At 39.9% G+C, this 18,615-nt stretch overlaps 1 protein-coding gene across 7 annotated transcripts in view; it reads right to left on the bottom strand.

The window, feature by feature from the left end:
- Positions 1-18,615, bottom strand: part of arid1b (AT-rich interactive domain 1B) — a 180,955-nt gene that overhangs the window by 93,788 nt on the left and 68,552 nt on the right. For 5 of the 7 annotated variants that reach the window (XM_066718555.1, XM_066718799.1, XM_066718886.1 and 2 more), the window contains one exon: positions 6,936-6,965. The exons of the other annotated variants lie outside the window; for them this stretch is intronic. In XM_066718555.1, the coding sequence (XP_066574652.1) occupies positions 6,936-6,965 (30 nt within the window). The remainder of the gene's footprint in view (positions 1-6,935; positions 6,966-18,615) is intronic. 7 annotated transcript variants of the gene reach the window in all.

An 18,615-nucleotide genomic window follows, 5' to 3' on the forward strand; every position in this document is an offset into this window, starting at 1 on the left:
TTTTTTTTTTTTTTCCCCCAAAGCCTACGTGCGGGGGAGGGGAAAGAGACAGAGAAGAGAAAGAAGTGAGGGGAGGGAGGAAGGGGGCTGTTTTAGAAGCTGTAATGAAAACCTCCAGAGCTCAGAACACAGAGAGGAGGGGGGGGTAGATGAAAAGACTGCTGGGATCTTTCCTTGTGTGCTTTTTCCCACCAAACATTTCATTTGCTTCTGCAATGCCTTCTTTCCTTCTCCCTCTCTCTCTCTCTCACTTTCTCTCCCACCTTTTTTTTTTTATTCAAAACCCACCCCTTTGCAGTAATGGTTTATTTATTACAGCGAATATTCAGCTTGAAACTAGTTCCGGGCTCACATCCCCCACAAGACCTTTTAATCATCTCATGCTAAAAATTCTCAGTTGGTCTCTTTTTTTTTTTTTTCTCTCTCGCTCTTTTTTCTATTCCTCCCTCTCTTTGCCTTTTTTTTTTCCTCTTCTCCCCCTCTGGCTGATTCATTCATTTGTAATTTAAATATTTCTGTTTCTTTCCCCACCACGGTAACAAAACAAAAAGGATAGACAAAAAAAGAAAAAGTTAGTCTGCTTGCTGCTCGTTTCTCCTTCACATTCTCGCTACTCCTCCATTCTAGAGAGAGAAAGTATATAAAAAAAAAAAAAGTCCCCAGCACCAATAAAAATAGATAGGTTGTCATGCTGATGAATGATTAACTCTAGAGCTGACATGCGGCCCAGAATCGAAAGAGGAGGAAGAAAGAGACAGAGAGGGGCCCCTCTGAGGGAGGCTCCAGCCCTGCAGAGAAAAAAGCAGTCTGTCGCTTCCAAAACCGTCTGCAAAATTCAAAAGACAGGGGCTTTAATTATGCACACCATGTGCTGTCTTTGGAGCTCCCTGTTTAAATATCTAAACTAAATTCATCTTTTTAAACCCGAAGACTAATGTTATTGTCTTCCGCTGTTCGGAGGAAAAACTCCAGGCAGTGTATTTTCACAAATAAAGACAAGACGCTGGGGACAGATTTCTCTCTCTTCTTTTCTTAATTAGAAGGGCATGCTTATACCATTTCATTTATAATTGTGAGCACACACAGTATTGCCAAACTGTAACAACTTTTTGCACTGGCTGGTCAGTGGATGTTGGACAGGATTTTGACTTTGCACTATATGCAGCTCTTTTAGCTTCCAAACATATTTCAGTCACTTCAATACATTTGTTAACCGTGTATAAAATACATAAATACATAGATCAAAGCTACAGTCAACATTAAGGCTAATTTTGCCTTAATAATAGGTCTGTTTGGGGAAACATACAAACATCGTGCTAAAGCTTCTTAATTATGAGAACCTAACAACAAACTACAAGCACATATGTATCTATCTTTGAAGATTTAAAAAAGGTGCTCACAAGATTTATTTTTCATTTAGACTGAATGGAAATGTTTATTTTTTATTTTTATTTTTTTTTATCTATAATGATCCCTTCCTCTGAAGCCAATGGATCCCCCACTGATTAAACTCATAATATATTAAACGTGAACATGGTCAGTATGGAAATAAAAGGATAATTTTTATTCACAGGCCTTGATTCACTCTGCAATCACAACAGTTGGCCTTGTTTTCCCCAATTTGTGGGAAATGAGCTTACTTAAAACATAGAAGCCTTGTTTTAAAGCGCTGCACAAAGACATTGAAGATGTCGAATACAAGAACAACAGACAACAGCACGGGAACCGCTGTTAAAAGAGCGGAGACCTTTTCGACAATCTCTATCTGTCGCCATTAGTGTTTAAGGAACTACATCACTAGAAAACAACACTTATTTACTCGTATCAATGACAGGAGAGTCGAGTTTGAACATTTAAAAATGGATTAAAAAAAAAAAGATGAAAATGAGAAAGTATAGTATAAATAGCACAAAGGACTCTTATGTTTGAATAAACACACATTTTAATAATGACAGCCTTTGATTTTTACAGCATATTCACAAGCTCTGAAGCTACAGGAAATGTGTCTTTACATGCTATATCAAATCACTATCACATGCAGCACATTTCTGTGTCCTTCAGGAAAAAAAAAAAAAAGTTTCCACAGTGTGTTAAAAATTGCACTGCACAGAATTGTTATTTGATTGGAAACTGAATGCATTATTTTTCTGTGGCACTGACGGTATAAAGCCCCTTTGATACTATGTGTTTGGGTGCCCAAAAAAAGGACTAATATTATCACATGGCAGTATTGCACTTATCAACAAATGCTCCCAATCCACAAGGGAAGAGCTCGCCTTCACAAACTAAGTATAGTTCACCCTGACGCCGGGCAGCGCTACAGTTAAATTAGCTGTATCTGTTGTGTCTGAGCTGGACAAGTATTTATATAACTAAACCACAACACAATTTGACACCACAGGTTTTCCTGGTTGAAAGCAAGGGTCCATGCTCAACTATAGCAACTTATAATTGTCAGCTCAGTATATAACTTGGTATATATTTGGGATCTCTCACTTTTTAAATTAGCTTTAGTTTCCATTAGTCGATCTTACTTTAAACATCTTCGGAGGCGTCCCTTTTCTTAATTCTACTCAAGGGCGAACTCAGAACCAAGAGATGGGGTTAGAATGTTTTTGCTGCGTAACTCCGACAAGATTTTGATGGTTTTGCCGAAGGGGGAAGAGATCATGTAAATTTGCTCATCACCAAAGTGAATGGCTTATCTCTGATCCTATGTTAGACAGTTTAAATTGCGTACATGCCGAATTGTGACTCAGCTGTTCATTTATTCCCGTCTTCATTATTACTTTGATAGAGGCGTCTAAAGGCAGGAGGACATAATCAGTCTTAAATCTAATGCAAGGCAACAAGCACAAAGAGTTCAAACTCATCTCGGCTGAAGGAGATTTTGTCAGCTGCCTTTCCCTGACATTTTATGAATTGGTGCGTATCTCGCTCCGTGTGTCGAGTGTGATTCTCCTTGGATTGCCATGTTTGCTATGCGAACTTCTACGACACACAAATACCGCCAGAGAGGACCCTTCTGAGAGGGAATGATAAAAGATGTCTGCTTGAGAAACCTTACTAAAGAAAGAATGAAAAGAAATCGTGCGATGCCAATATGCTTCACTTTTGAGCAGTCCTCTCATTAGCACCGCAAATGAACGTGGAGAGGAAACAATGGCGAACCATGCCAGACATAGTAACAAGACTGAAAAACTGAAAACACACCTTGGAAACATGAGGAACAACAGCTGTCCATCAAAGCTTGAAAGGCAAGGTTACTGGTCAAGAATAAATAAATAAATAAATATTTAAAAAGATGTCAAATAACTCGTTCCATTGGTGTGTCGTTATCGATTACCTAGGCTTTTCTTGGTCCTGAACGAGGCTGAATTTCAGTTCTGTCTGTTCAAAGGAGGAAGTTAATTCAATAAAGTGTGTGCCAGTTCCTCTGCCTATACCTACAGGGGCCTACTACCTTTCCCCTGCAGCATTTATATCGCGGGGTGTTGAGATCGTCAGTGAATCAAGCCTCCATCGCACAGCTTTATAGCTACTCCTAATTAATTAACCATGTTATCAACACAAATAAATGTCAAAGGCATCTCTGTGGGCATTTGTTTTAATAATGCATACATAAGCAACTTTATTCCACACTCGGAATGATCTATTACAGCCTGTAGGGTGACCTTAGACAGGATAGGTTCAAATCATTTTACCCTAGGTATTGTATTACCGCACAATTAATCTGGTTTATTTACTCATTTACACGCATATAGCTTTTATGTATAATATACTGTGTGCAGTGCAAAACCAAATCAAAATTGATGTTAAAAAAGGGGAGGGATCTAAATAAAGAAAAATCATTCAAGGGCAGGGAACAAACAAACAAACCAACACCATACGTGTTGAAATCTGCCGAGCTCTGAACAAGAGATGCTAGCCCTCGCACCTGCTGCCCTCCATTTCACCACAGTAAGTGAACGCAAGGTCAGGATTTTCCTTAAGAAAGGCAGCAATGTAGAAACATGGGAATTTTTAACACTGTTTGTAATAAAATTGCCCCTCCATTCCTTTAATGCAGTGATGTGCTCATGAACGTTAAATAGAACATACAAAACCCACTCAGCACATTCTTTGGAGATAATTTGTTAATGGAGGTAGGACTACTTTTTATGTGTTTACATTACTTATATGTTTAAATGTGTTTTTCTTTTCATTGTTTACATTCGGCTATATAGAAGCGTCACGCGCATCATGTGACAGTTTAGAGAAAAGCTTTAGCTGCTAGTAATAATACCAGACAGACGGAGGCCTCAGGAATAAAGTCCCAAAAATGTCAGTTTACACCTTGAAAGGGATTGTACTTGCCTCATAACTTTACACTCAATTTGTGAGGAAATACAGGAACGGTATTATTAAAGCAAAACTTGGGGGTGTAACCTATGAATCAACCAGTTCCTGAACTATTTGGCTTTTTCATGGTGCTGGTGCACGGTCCACACACCGAAGGACCCTCCTGTTTAGTGCATCTACTGTGTCCTCTTCCACTGTCACCCTTGGGTGTCATCAGTGATTCTCACCATGTTTCCAAAGAACAACTATACAACCACTTTACAGAACACAGCCCTAGCTGATGCTGCACTAGAAGACAACACATCAAAAGTCACAGTTTGCTGTATTGATCACAGATGCAATTCTGCCACTGCTGGTCAGCTCAGAATGACGAAGCTGACAACTTCTGGTGTTTTACGCTCATGCTGAAAATGTGTACAGAGACCTGAGCAGGGTGTGCATCTGTTCCAAAACAAAAAAACAAGCAAAAAAAAAAAAAAAAAAAAAAAACGTATTATCTGGAGGAGTTTTGTTTTACCCGAACGATGATGTATTACAGCAGCACGCTACTGCTGACAACAAAGTGTTTCGTGTTTCATAATAATAAAAACATTTAAAAAAAGAGTGGCAATAACAGCCTGTATCAGACCCACATACATCACCAAGCAGGTCTGATCTGTCGCCTTACTTGAGATACTGTAACGCTGCCTGCTAAATAGGAGAGTCTTTACCGAGACAAGGACATCCGCCAGCCCACCCCCCCCTCTTCCTCCCTGGAGCCCCCTATTTGCACAGCAAAGAGGTTCCTATGGGTCAGGCCAGCAACTGCAGATACCATCTTACCCTTCAGCCTTAATGGTAGGCTCCAAAAGCACACAAAAAATAAAAGAAGAAAAAGACAGGCGAGGCTTTCAAACCTTACTGATGAAACACAGCAAAAGCCTGCTCCAAGCCATCTGCATCTCAATTTGTATTTAACAAACCCTCTCTCTCTCCCTCACACACACACACAACCACATACACACTTAAAAGGAAGCTTGGAGCTCCTAATCAGATATTCCATTATCAGCAAAGCTTTAAAGAGAAAAGGCACATACAAGCGCCGCGCTAACCCTCCTCCCCAAAGCGCACAGAGAGACACAGACCAAAACACAGGCAGTCATGGCCGCTCCTGCTTTAATTAACAGCATTGGCAGAGACGACTGGGCCTGTAATGAGCACAAAGCAAAGTCACTTCCCTAGGGTTCAGGACAAAGTAAGGGGGTGAAAAACAGACAATCCTTTTTGCCTTGTGTTCGAGCACCATCTGCTCCCGTATGGCGAAAGCCAGGGTGAAGTTGCAAAGTCAATGTGGTCCGCTTTTGACCATTATGAATATTTCACATAGTTTGGACACACATTGTAAAAGAGTAATTAAAGGGTTTTATTCCACTGTTTGTCTGTGTGAAGAGAAAAAAAATGTCTGGGCGGCAAAAAAAAAAGAAACCTCAGTCTAAGGACACGGTGTAAAACCTAATGTCAATTATGTGAAGTGTTTTATGAATATGTATTACACAGCTACAATAGGTTTTGATAAGTTTAAATGCATATTAATACAAATGCTTACCCCAAATCATTCTTATTACAAAATGGAAAATAGCAAACCTACCAAATGCATACAATGCGTCTATTATTCACAGTATTCTAATCACCACAGGATTATTATTATTATAATTATTATTATTATTATTATTATTATTATTATAAGAAGATCGTTTAAAATTGAAGCAAATAATGCAGAAGAGAGTGTGATTGAGGATCGTGATGTTCTGTATTTAGGATTTGATTACTTTACTATCTGAACTCATGGCTAGTCAAACGAAATCTCAGTGAGGGGTAAAACTTGGGAGGGGGTCAAATAACTACATCTGTGAAACCCCAGGGCCTCATCAACTGCCAATGTAATGACCTGGTATCGTGCCAAGGTAGGTGAATTCCTTCAGAAACATAAAAAACATTCAGTCTAGCATTGATAGTTGAAGGCAAGGTGAAATACATTGTAATATGATGATCAAAAGTGTGGGCAACTCCATATAGACTTCCATGTCTTTTTGAGGTGCCACATTACTCTATGATATATCCCTTTTATATATTAAATGTGCACAGATATGTTATTACAAAGTATACACACTGGTAACAGAGATGAAGTATACTAGTCATATAAGTAGTATCATACTGGGCATTGATAGTGTCAGGTGGTTAAATAATGTAATGTGGTTGGCTGTAGTTATTAAAACACAATGACAACCCCCCCCCCACACCTTCCATCCCATCTTGCCCCCTTTCCACGCTGCACTCAAAATATTCCCCAAACATTAGTAAAGTTTGATTTATGAGTTGGTCATGCAAGCAACTCATTTATAAAAATAATTAACTGAGTTTATAAACACCTGGCACATTAAAATACTGTCTAGCGATTCTCTGGTGACTGGAATTTCTTGAGGCGTGTAAACCATAGAAGAAATCAGTCGTTTACTTTTTATTTTGTGAACAAAACAAAACAAAACGGAAAAAGCGTAGCTGCTTGAAACTCTGCCGAAACATTGTTAGTCTTTGTGTGAAAATGCATTACTAACCTTCTCGATCCTGTTAACCAACCACAGTTCCTGCAAAACACAAGTTCAATCAAAACTATCAGAAATGATATATAGTATATAATACTTCCCCACAGTAAATGATACCTCATTTGGTTTTATAAGTAGGACCCTGCATTTTCTGTGACTTTTTTTTCCAATTATAATTCAACTGCCGTGCCCTAGATGTCCCTGCAGCCTCCCAATTTATAGTAATTCAACTCACAATTAAAAAAAATCAACAAATTGCAAATGGTGATTTAATAAATTGATGTGTTAAACAAAACATTGAGCACTGAGTCAAAAACATCACAATCAAAAAGCATTGTATTGACTTAACACACACAGAAATATACATGTGGTATTCTGTACACCGATAGGTATAATTCATGTTATAATTTATCTTTAGACCACACTTGAAAGTCAAGAAAAGGCCAACATTTATCAGAAAAAAAAGCCAAAAAAAGAAAGCCTGAGATTGACAGCTATAAACATTGAGTAAAAACAAAAGGGAAAGAAAGTCATGAACCCCAACAAGATGTCATTTTCATTTTGAAAGGCATTTGTTTGTGCTAATTAATAATCCCAAACTACGAGCATTTTCAATTGCTGATTTGCACAAGACACAAACTGGTAAAGATGTCGGACAGTACCTGTAGTTACGAACAAGTCTACAGATACAAAAGATCAATGTTTTGCAAAATCCAAGGACTAATGAACACCTCCAAACTGAAAGTAATATTAGTCGATACAGTTAATCTGCACTGTGTGAATAAATCATCGTTGCTGTGAAATCGCATGAAGTTAATGAAGTTAATTTTAATCATGTGTCTGGATTTGTCTCTGATATTGTCAGTTACATGATCATTGACATTCTTCGAGGTTAACCATCAAATTCAGAACATCTGACCCACATAATTGCCCTTGCCAGCTATACCTGGGCAAATCATTTTCTGAAAGCAGAAAAGCTGGTTGCAACCGCTACAAATATTTACATTGCCCAAGCAGAAAACTAAATTTTAAAGCAATCCAACAAGAAGTCTTTACTTTACCCATAAAGTTGCCAAATGAGCCATGCATATCAGCTCCTAATATTATTGCAAATACTTCCCTTTTTACACAGGCTTCATGGAAAATAAAATGTACATCTCACCAAACACTCAATCATTTAAGTTAATTTAATAGGAAAATATAATGCACAGGACATTTTCCTTCATAAAACTAAGAGACAATGTACCAATGTGCCTTAATAAATAGACTAATTGAGATGATTAAAGGAATTGTGAGATTATTAATCAATAAGTGGTTTAATTAAGCAGACTACAGGCCACCTTGGGCTGGGAGGAATTAAGTGCAGCCTCAGAAAGCAGGTCACATAAAACACAGGGCCCTAATTATAGGTAAGCTAAACAAAGTCAAACTATTTATAGTACTCAATTACATGAAATGTGATATTTCTTGTTGGCTCAATGTGCATGCTTTTCAGAAACATATTGAAGCTATTTAGGAGACTTTCAGGAACCCATGCATTTTTATGTACCAGCATAAAAACAGAGATTCTCCTCAGCATCTCTTTTCAGAAGGGATTAGTCAACCACAAATCTATTGTTAGTAGTAATACTCAAACATTTATTTACCACCCAAACGTATCTATTTTCTCCCAAAAAGCTGAGAAACGTCTTTTATTGTCTCCGTCCGCCTGTTTCTATATGCTAGACATCGCATTCCCTTCCTGCAGCCCACAAATAAAACACTCCTCTGACCTTTCAGCCTTGCAAAACGCTTCAAGCATCAACGCCTGTTTGAAAAGCATCACTCTTCATGTTTGAAGCACCGAGCTGCAGACACCAGCAGCTGGGAAACCAAGAGTACGGACGAGTTTTAGATCGTTCTTTTCAAGCGAATGACCTCCGACACATGAGAACAGTCTGGGGTGGCGGCAGCAGTCGGAGTAGTGTTGGGTTAGAGGCCTAAAATAAATTGCAACATAGTTGCGCTGTGGATCTAGCCCATTATCCAGCCAAACTTCGATGACTCCCTCTCTAAACACACAGATTTTAAATGCTTTTTTTTTTTTTTTTTTATGTACATATACAATTTGTCACATTGTGTTATTCTGCTTTTGAACAGAGAGCGGTTCAGCACAGCAGCAGTCCTCGTTTCAGACGTGTGCTCCTTCAGTGGGGCTCTGTGTAGCGCAGTAAACTGGGAGCACACATTCAGAAGCAGCTTGGAACAAATTTCAGAATCGCTAATGAGGCTGGGCTTTCATCCTCCAAGTACACATGCTTGTTTAAAACCATACTTAACATTTTTTTTATTTCCAGTGCAAGTTAGAAGCCCCCAAAAAACAAATCTTGGCATTTTATTTACTTCATTAACTGGCTAAGTGTTTTTGTGTTTTCCTTTAAAGGGGTTGAGTACACTTTCTAAATGCAGTTTACCAAAAAAAAAAGTGTGCTAAAGTTCTTTAGTAAGTGGAGTCCTGTGAAATGTACAGGTGAAATTGGATGAACTTGCAACCTGGTTGTCAGCCTAAAAATCCCAAGTCATCAATCACACCAAAGCGATAACAGTGATCTGATTATTTATGATGTAATTATCACATCAAGCTTTGACTATTTCTGAAATATCAACCAACACTGACATGCATATTGTTCGTTCGAAGACTGATACACTTTACAGCAACAGACAAACGTCAACTACGACAAAAGATTAGACAGAAGACTGACGCGCTTTGTTCTCTCATGACTAAATCGGGGAGAGAGAGAGGGAAGTAGCCACCTAATGTTTGATTTGGCAACTGCAAACAACTCCATGAGGAAAACAATAAAAAAATCACAATGTCCAATAATTCACAATAATTACTTGAATGTATATTTTACAAATGTTACGTTTGGGTCTATAAAGCTACTTTCTTGCAGGTTTGGGTTGATATGCAGTGCACTTGACCCGTAATGTCCATGGTCTGTGATGAAAGAACAGTGTTAAAGGTCGGCTGACTGATTTAAACACACTTGATTGATTAAAACGCTTTCATAGCCTGGAAATTAAAAAACAAACCTCCATATCAGAATTGTACTACACTTGCAGTTACTACTTGAAGGTGCTTTGGTTTATGTATGTATGTGTGCATTTCAGTTAGGTATTGGCACAAAAAAAAAATACGTCTTTCCACCATATTTATTTGTATTATGTATTCATTAATGAGAGCCGCTACGGCACAGTTTTCAGTTTTGTTTTTATTGCACGTTAGCCCAGTGCTAGCTCCCCCAGTCTCCTAGTTAAGCTGTACCTCCCAACACTACCCTCTTAGGTGATCCTTTAAAACCCAGCCACTGGTGTGATGATGACTGACATGTGCTTTAGATCTGCTTTATTGCCGTGGCGTGATTTTAAGTTACAGCCTGAAAACCCTGTCGTAGTTTCAGCCACAGGTTTCACAGGGCTTTACTCAGGGAAAACTGGATCCACAGTCTGTAATTAAGCATCAATGGCAGATGCGGCCGCCTCACAGGCAGATTGCTGGTTGCGGAGAGACGGTTAAGTGGCCCAAGCCCATAGTGAGAGCACTTTAAGAAAATCGGGGAAATAAAACAAAAAAAACAAGGTCAATTATCAGTCAATAATGCCTGCTGCCAAAGATATGAATGTCCCATAAAAAACTAAAGTATGTCTGTGTATAATGGTTACAAAAGCAACAGGTTTGTAAATGTGCTTGGTGCTACTCTTTTCTTCCCTCATGCAATTTTTGCAGGCGCTTTGAGGGTGAAATTAACAGTCACAGTTTTAGATTCCATGTCAGTCTTGGCTATCTCAACTTGAGATTCCTAATGAAGTCAAATTGCTCATAAATCAAGTGAGTCTTTTCCAGGCAAGGGCACTCATCTGGAGCTAATGTCTCAGCAATGACTGCAGCAGGACAGCGATCGTGTGGAGGCCATTAATCCGACTGTCCTTTCAATGCCACTTTCCCGGTTCCGGGTTCCGGGTTTGGTTCCATGACAGGAGGTGTAACTGACAGTATTTACAGACTGACAATCACAAATATTAAAAAATAAAAAGTTGGCCTTCCCTTAACTAGGAAACCCTCTAGTTTAGGGGTGCCCAACCCTGGTCCTAGAGAGCCAAAGGGCCTACAGGTTTTGTTTTATCCAAATCATTAAGTGATTAATTGAGTCAATTGGGGGTTAGGCAAAGTGTCCCTGTGTTCAATGTATCCAGTGATTGGTGATTTAGAGAGACCTGGAAAACCTGCAGGAACAGAATTATTGGCCACCCCTGCTCTAGATATTTTTCCTTCTGAAAAGCAAAACCAAGCCCATTCAAACCTAATTGAGACAAGACAGTGCCAAGACAGTATGAGCTCAGGCAGGACATACTGTAGACGCTCACAGCACTTTAGAAACCCCTGCCTCTGTGGGATTACAAGTTTTATTTTCCGATTCTTTCCCATGTGGTCCTTATCAAAGCAAGACCTTCCTCCAAGCAAATCTCCACCACCAGCTCACATACCTCAGTCAGCCTTAAGCAGACTTTTACAAGGTCTAGCAGGCCGACAGGGAATAGAGGAGAAAATGGCCACCTTTATTTAGGGCCTCTGGTAAAAGTGTTGTCAGGAAAAGATGTTCCAATTTGTTTGGGGTTTTAGTTTTTCAATGTATCAAGTCTCTCCTGCGGGTCGTGCAGAGCTCCAGCTCTCACTGCCCTTCATCTGCGTTTTCAATTTCAAAGGAGACGGAGAATGCTGCCTGTGTCCCACTCTCAGCAGATGCCAAGCACTTCTGGGCAACAATAAAGCCATTTTAACACTTGAGAACCCTGAACTAGCCGTTAACAGATATAGCCATTACAGACCCACGGGCCACTGCTGCCACCAAGTGTACTTTACACAGGTCATGTGACTCTTTATCAGGAGAGGGCGGAAACCTGAAGGCCTGTCCTAACACCCTGGCAGGTATAAAAGTACACTATCCGGACAAAATGTTAAAGGCCTTCTGTTCGTCAGCGTATTTATTTAAACTGGAGAGTCATTTAAACAGCAGCGTATAGCGTAGAGATGAGGATGTCAATTATAGTCCCTCACTATTGCTATTCCCACAACAGACAATCAACACATATGCATCTTAAAAGTAAAGCACATCAACAGAGAAATAAGGAGGCCATTCAAGTGGCCCTTCCTTGCTCTGCTGAGTGTGTCAAAGCAGGCATCTCATTAGCAGCGGTTCAGAGGCTACACAGTTTTGTATGGATCCTGTGAGCCTTTCTGACATTCTAACAGTTTCATGCAGTAGGGGAGGGTGGACTGGGCGATTTCAAAACCCACAATAATAAACTTTATTTTTTTTAATACAGAGTGCATTGAACAGTTGTGTGTTCTTCTAAACCAACAGCTGGATGTGTGAACAGTGGCTAAGGGTGGTCTTTCCCAATCATTTAAATTCAAGTGCAATACATAGAGACATAGAGAATACACACCCACATGTTTATTTTTGTTTTCATTGACAAAGGGCTATACTGCATTGCTGGACAGAGAATAGGGACTGAAGGGGAAACGCATGCTTGAAAAGTAGGAACTTCTTGAATGGGAGACGAGTACAGATGTGTTTGGACTCCACCTACACTCTAGCGACCTGCTCAAATCACGCATCGATGGGCCTGTTTGAGAGGCATCGCTCTGGGCCAAGCCTTTTAGCATCCAGCCAATGGTTTTATTATTTCAAGTGTACAGCAAATGTTTCAGAATGATTCAGAGCATATTCACAGTCAGAGGAGGATTTATGGTTTGGCCTGGTGACCTCACATGCTGTTAAATTACCATTTGCATTCTGGTATCTACTCCGTAGTTTTTAGCTACTGGAATTGAGAGGAGAGGGAAGCACTTTTCCATTGAAAGTCATAAAGCCGCTTTATTAAGCAGAGATGTAAGCTCACCTACAAGTATTAATTTACTGCACTGGAGGAATAACCAAACTGGAGTTTAAGGCTGGAATGTTCTACTTTCACCTCATTATAGCTGGTAAGGATTCCTTGATGAGAGATGCTCGAGATTGGTTGAAAGTAAGGCTAATGTTTGCCTGTGAATGTCTGAAGAGAGCAAATCGATGTTCTGGCATGCATATCTTGGTAGAAACCGTTCTTCTGGTAGATATCAACATAAAAGAAGGAAGCATCAGTTCCAGTCAGTGTGCACTTGGCATCTGAGCCCATATTCATCGGAGAAATGGTTAGCCAATTAATTGTGTATAGTAAGGTGTATGTTATTGATGACAGACTCCTCAGGTTAAGAATAGACCAAAAGCTTGTATTTCTGCAATGTTTTTGTTCCGTTTTGTCCTGGTTTCTCAATACAATCGTCAATATCCCAGTTTGGGCAGCAGCTTTTTGTGTCCACCCCTTAATAGTTTGGGTAACTACTTTTATTTCCCCTCAGTACAAAGCCTTGGCACTGTGCTGTCATTAGAACAGCTGAGGGACTCATACAGATATCCAGTGAGAACCTCTCCGCTACCTAGCTGTAAATAAGTCTGCAAAGAGAGCATCAATGAATCACACAGCGTGACATACAATAGGCACTCTGGCTGTCCCCACCATCACTACCTTTCTGACTCAATTGACAGTTATAGGGAAAAGAATTTCACTTTTATCACCCTCTGACAGTCCTACAGTAACTTTATTGGCTCAAGGTCTATGCCGGTCGCATTTCTTCAGTCGGGAAATTGAATTTGCACTGAGATTTCAGCCTTTGGGATTCTGTGTTGGCCATCCATCTCACCTCACTCAGAAGCAGTAAAAAAAGTGCCACCCTGACCTTGCTGTTGCCCTTTCTGGACTTCTTTCAGCCTACTATGGGATCGGAGGCTATATTTGTTTTTCTTTCAGCAGACTGGTACAGCGCTGGCTGAGCCACTACAGTACTTGTTTTGCTGAAGGCGTATAATAACAACTAATGTAGTCCACTTGATTTGCATTACAAGTGAAAAGAAAACAACCAAAATATTATCATATCAGAAGAAACTGGGTACCCCCCCTTTATTCTCTACACTCCAGAGAGGATGGGGGGGAACGGGGGGGGGGGACTACAAGTGCAATGGGGACAAAGGCAAGGGGTGAGGAACAAAGGTTTAAAAATAATGTTCTGGTGGTCTGTGAAGCTGTAGCTCAACCAATCATGATAGTGCCTTACTTATATCATTTAAATATACATCTGTGGTGTTCATGACCACCTAAGACTCCAGAAACAATGATCCTTCAAAAACCTACACAGGGTTCACAGCCATTACCAGTTCTAGGAGACCGGTGGCTTTCTGAATACGACAACCTGTTCTGAGCATGTATGTGCTTGTCCTTCAAGATGGTAGAAGCCATGGGGAAGGAAAGGCATGATGAAGCAGCAAAGAGCAAAGCATAGAGCCAGTGTCCTTGGGTAGGTGTTTATAAGAACGTCAGTGCAGGGGGAAAAGAGAGAAAAGCTATTTACAGCTCGCTGACCTGTACTTTTCAAAGGACCCCATTTTCTTCTCCAAGGGTTATGGGAAACGGGATACAGGGGCTCCCTGAAGATTTAGCTAAGAAATAAAAATCATAAAAATCAATGACACTGTGGAAAATGTCAGGCGCGCCTGACCTTTTTGCAGCAGATCTCCCGGGCTGAGGGGAACATGGCTCTGCGTGCCCAGAGAGAGAAAATGGAGGGAAGGATATCTAGTTCAGAGAGAAGAAGGGAGAAAGGATGAGGTTCGGGCTGTTCTTGAGATGCCTCTCGTCGACTGCTTTATTCTCTCCGGTTTCAATCGGTTCAGTCGTTCCTGTGTATCCATTTTCCGTCTTTTATTGAGTACAATATCTGAAAATAAGTTTTCAAACAATACGCCTGGTTTATTTAATCTTTCAGTCTGTGATGAAGGATCAGGCAGGTGCTTTAAACACCCTGACGGGAGGCAGATAAGACAGAGAGATTCCTTTCCCCAATGAACTAAAAGCATCCTTCTATATTGTGTAATGAAAAAGCACACACACTACAGGCTTTAAAGCGGTAGAGACACCTTTGTATATGCCATATTGAAGAATGTTCAGATTGATGGCGTTTCAGCAAAGAGACATAATACTATGAAGAAGAAAAGCTACGCTACATTCACATGTTACAAGACTAGAGAATAAATATGGAGAAATAGATTTAAAAAAAAAAAAAAAAAAAGATCAATAAACCTTCGGAAAATCTACAAGAAATTAAATAAATGTTTATTAGGAAACTGAGCAAAAATGTATTTTGGAGGCTTCCTGCCAAGCATACTCCAATTAATTTAAAATAATAAGCATTTCTCTACTTGCAATTAGGGTTTCCCATTCGGGTTTAGGAAAACCAGAAAACAACTGACCTCACTTCATGTGCGACACTGTTTGTCCCCCAGCATGCAAAGCTTTTCCAGTTCTACCGACTGCATACCATGATATGATAAGAGTAAGTGAAGGAAGGCACATCCCAAGGTGCTTATGACGGTTTTAATGGCATTTCTTGGATGATAGGAGCAAGGGTACCTTAAATCATTTGAATGTGCAATGCCTAACAGGCAGGGAAGTGCAGCAGCCTCAATCAATACAACTGACTCGCAAGAAAAGCCTCAGACTGATAAAAAGGTGGCTTCAAAGGAGGCAGATCATTATATGGTCTAGCAGTTGTCCGTCATTTTCAGTCTCAAGAGCAAAGCCTCAATACAGGAACATGACAGCATTGAAGATACTGAGGCAAATCCAGGGGTTGGCCGCTCTCTCTTGGATGAGAGTCTTCTCTTTGAAAGAAAGGTACTTAGGAGTTTAAATTCAAAACCCAGGAAAACAGCACAGAGAAAACACAAATCTGTGACCTTGTCGTCTTACTCGCCGGATTTCTTTGCCTTAATCGCTGCTTGTGTGAAATGCTTACCTGCGATGAACAGAGAGGATCGTGGCTCGTTGTGTTACAGGCCCATGTCTCCACATTCATTCTTTATAAGCCTGCGCCATTTCAATCATTCCTTTTGAAGTACTACAATAACTCCAGAATTAAACACAGGTTAACCAGTATTACCTGTCGTCGCCCCCGTCCCACCCCCCCCCCCCATCACAGAGAACGAATGAACAAGAAACGGTCCTCTTACTATTCTCTAGCTGAGCTTTCTTGTCACATTGCAACAAAAGGCATTTGATGTAGAGTCTTAAAGACTTTTAAACTGTTTCATACACGCAAGAAAGAAAAATCCCCCACATACGCTAGGTTGGAAACGGCACTGGGTGATTTACAGAATGCTTTGCTAACCTTTTCTCTTCCCTATTACTGCTCGGCCACACGGTCTTATCATTTAGTAAAGGACACGGGAGCTTTCAGATTCCCCTGTTTGTTATGCATGCATGGTTAACACAGAATATTGTCATGTTTCATATGTTGCGCACTGGCTCTCTTGTTTATTTGGCCAACCCGCTGAGATGAACTTCAGTGGAGACATTTGGGAAAGATGCATCACTTCCTATGCCCTGCACACTAATTCAAAGAAAACTAGTAATGTGGGGTTGAAAACCAAGAAAGTACAGACCCCCCCCAATTAACACACACACACATACGTATACATTTGGCCAAGTGTCTGTTGAAATCTCTCAGTGTGATAATCTGGTGACAACAAGAGTCGGAAAGTGCGTTACAGAAAGTCGAAGAATCATTAGCCTGGTAAGCCATGATGTCATTTACTAGAAAAAACCTTTTCAAAAAACATACAGATCTATATTTATAGTGTATGTATGTATATATCTTATAAACAATGAGACATACATTATCAACACTAACACTATGGTTGTAGTTAAATGTACACGTCGAAATGTAATTTAGCAAAAATACCAGGATTTAATTAATATATTTTACGTGCAATTCTGGTAGATACAAAATACAGATACACAGAGCTTAAAGCTTAAAATGGCATTTAAATGAAAACTGAAAGCCATTTGTGCCCTGTTCTTGTCTTCTTTTCAGGACTAGCACAAATGAACTAAAAAAAAAAAAAAAAAGACCGAACCAATCACGACGACAAATACCTAATATCAGTTGAGCGGTGCTTCCTTCAGCCATGCATTGCGCTCACATGCAGAGGTGGACGGTATCTCTGCACCGCCTAACATTAATCACACTGTGCTCTCCAGACTTTTTTTTTCTCCCCTTCTTCTTTTGACCCACATTGTTTTAATTGGTGAGGGTAGGAAAAGGGAAGGACGAGGACAATCTAAGCTGCTTTCCCTTTGATGAGAAAACTGTGCATTAAAGTTCTAACAACACGGCGCTTTAGCCTAAGCCAGCTATCATTCCTTATTCACTCCACATGCTCAGAGGGAGAACCTCATGCCTTTGAACTTCTCTGCACTACTTTCAAAGGAAGGAGGAAGGCAAAATGAAGAAAGGAGGACACTTCAAGGTGAATTAGATTTCCACATCATTTATCCGGCAAGAAAGCACATGCTTTAAACTACTCTGAACAAGATATACAGGCATCCTGTGCACGGTTTTGTTTTTTTCCCTTCACTACCTCTATTTTGTTTGTGTGTGTGTGTGTGTGCGTGTGTGTGCACGTCTACAAAAACAACAAAAACGTGTGTAATCCAATGCTTCTGTTGTTTTCAGTGTTTGCGTATCAGGGAGCAAGATTGTCTGGTTCAACTCGTTTTGGGAGTTTGTGCACTAAAGGAACAGGGAAGGTGTGACATTTAAGACGGAGGGGAAGGGAATAAAGGCTGCAGTGAGGAAAAAGTGCTGAAAAACCAACAGCAAATGAACTATTTCTGTCTCACGTTGACAAACCACAGATTTGTGAAACCACTATTTAAGTTTTCTGGCACCTGGTCACAATCTATGTAGCCACTTTCACTAATGTGTAAAATGGGAAACAGGGTTTAAAGAAAATCTTATAAGTGTAACAGGATTGCTCCAGCAGTATGGATGTTTTTTTCGTTCTCTCTCTGGTTTGTGGTGTGAGCGTATTTTCTTACGAGTCATATACAGACGCATTATAGAGTGGCCACCCACTCCAGGAACAAGGGGAGGTGCACTCCTGTACACCAGAGTTTGAAGAGTTTTTCTGTTTCCACACGTTGCCTATCAGAAGTCACCATCCAAAGAGAAATGAGGAAGTGCATTTACATAATGACTACACACAATGGTTACATTAATTCTCCCAGTGCGTACAAGTCCTGAACATTTCCATACGTACAAGGCTGATATTCTTCAAAAAAGAAAAGACTAGTTCAATTATTAGCGGTGCTTGCTTTGAAAAAAGTCACACTCAGAACAGAGAAAAGCCTAATCGTAACTCCACTAATTCAATTCAAAATTATCATTATATGAACACTACACATGAAATGTGTATGTATTTTTAGAGGTTCTTTCTTTTTATTTTTTTCCTTTCCCCTTTCATCCAGACGCCAAGATAATTTTTCAGCCAACAAATAAGCCATTATCTGGCAATAACAACACAAGTAATGGATGTGGTGCATCTGAAAACAGTAAGGATCCCATTAACTGTGCTTTGCATTGCTATCAGCATTTTCTTAAAAAAATTACTCTTCATGTTGTTTCTGAAATGTTGCATTTACATATCCTAATAACTTATGCATTTAAAGGTTTTTTTGTGTGTGTTTTTTTTTCTAACATAGAAGTACTGGGAAT

This window comes from Amia ocellicauda, chromosome 1, assembly GCF_036373705.1.
Source record: "Amia ocellicauda isolate fAmiCal2 chromosome 1, fAmiCal2.hap1, whole genome shotgun sequence".
Taxonomy (NCBI): Eukaryota; Metazoa; Chordata; class Actinopteri; order Amiiformes; family Amiidae; genus Amia; species Amia ocellicauda.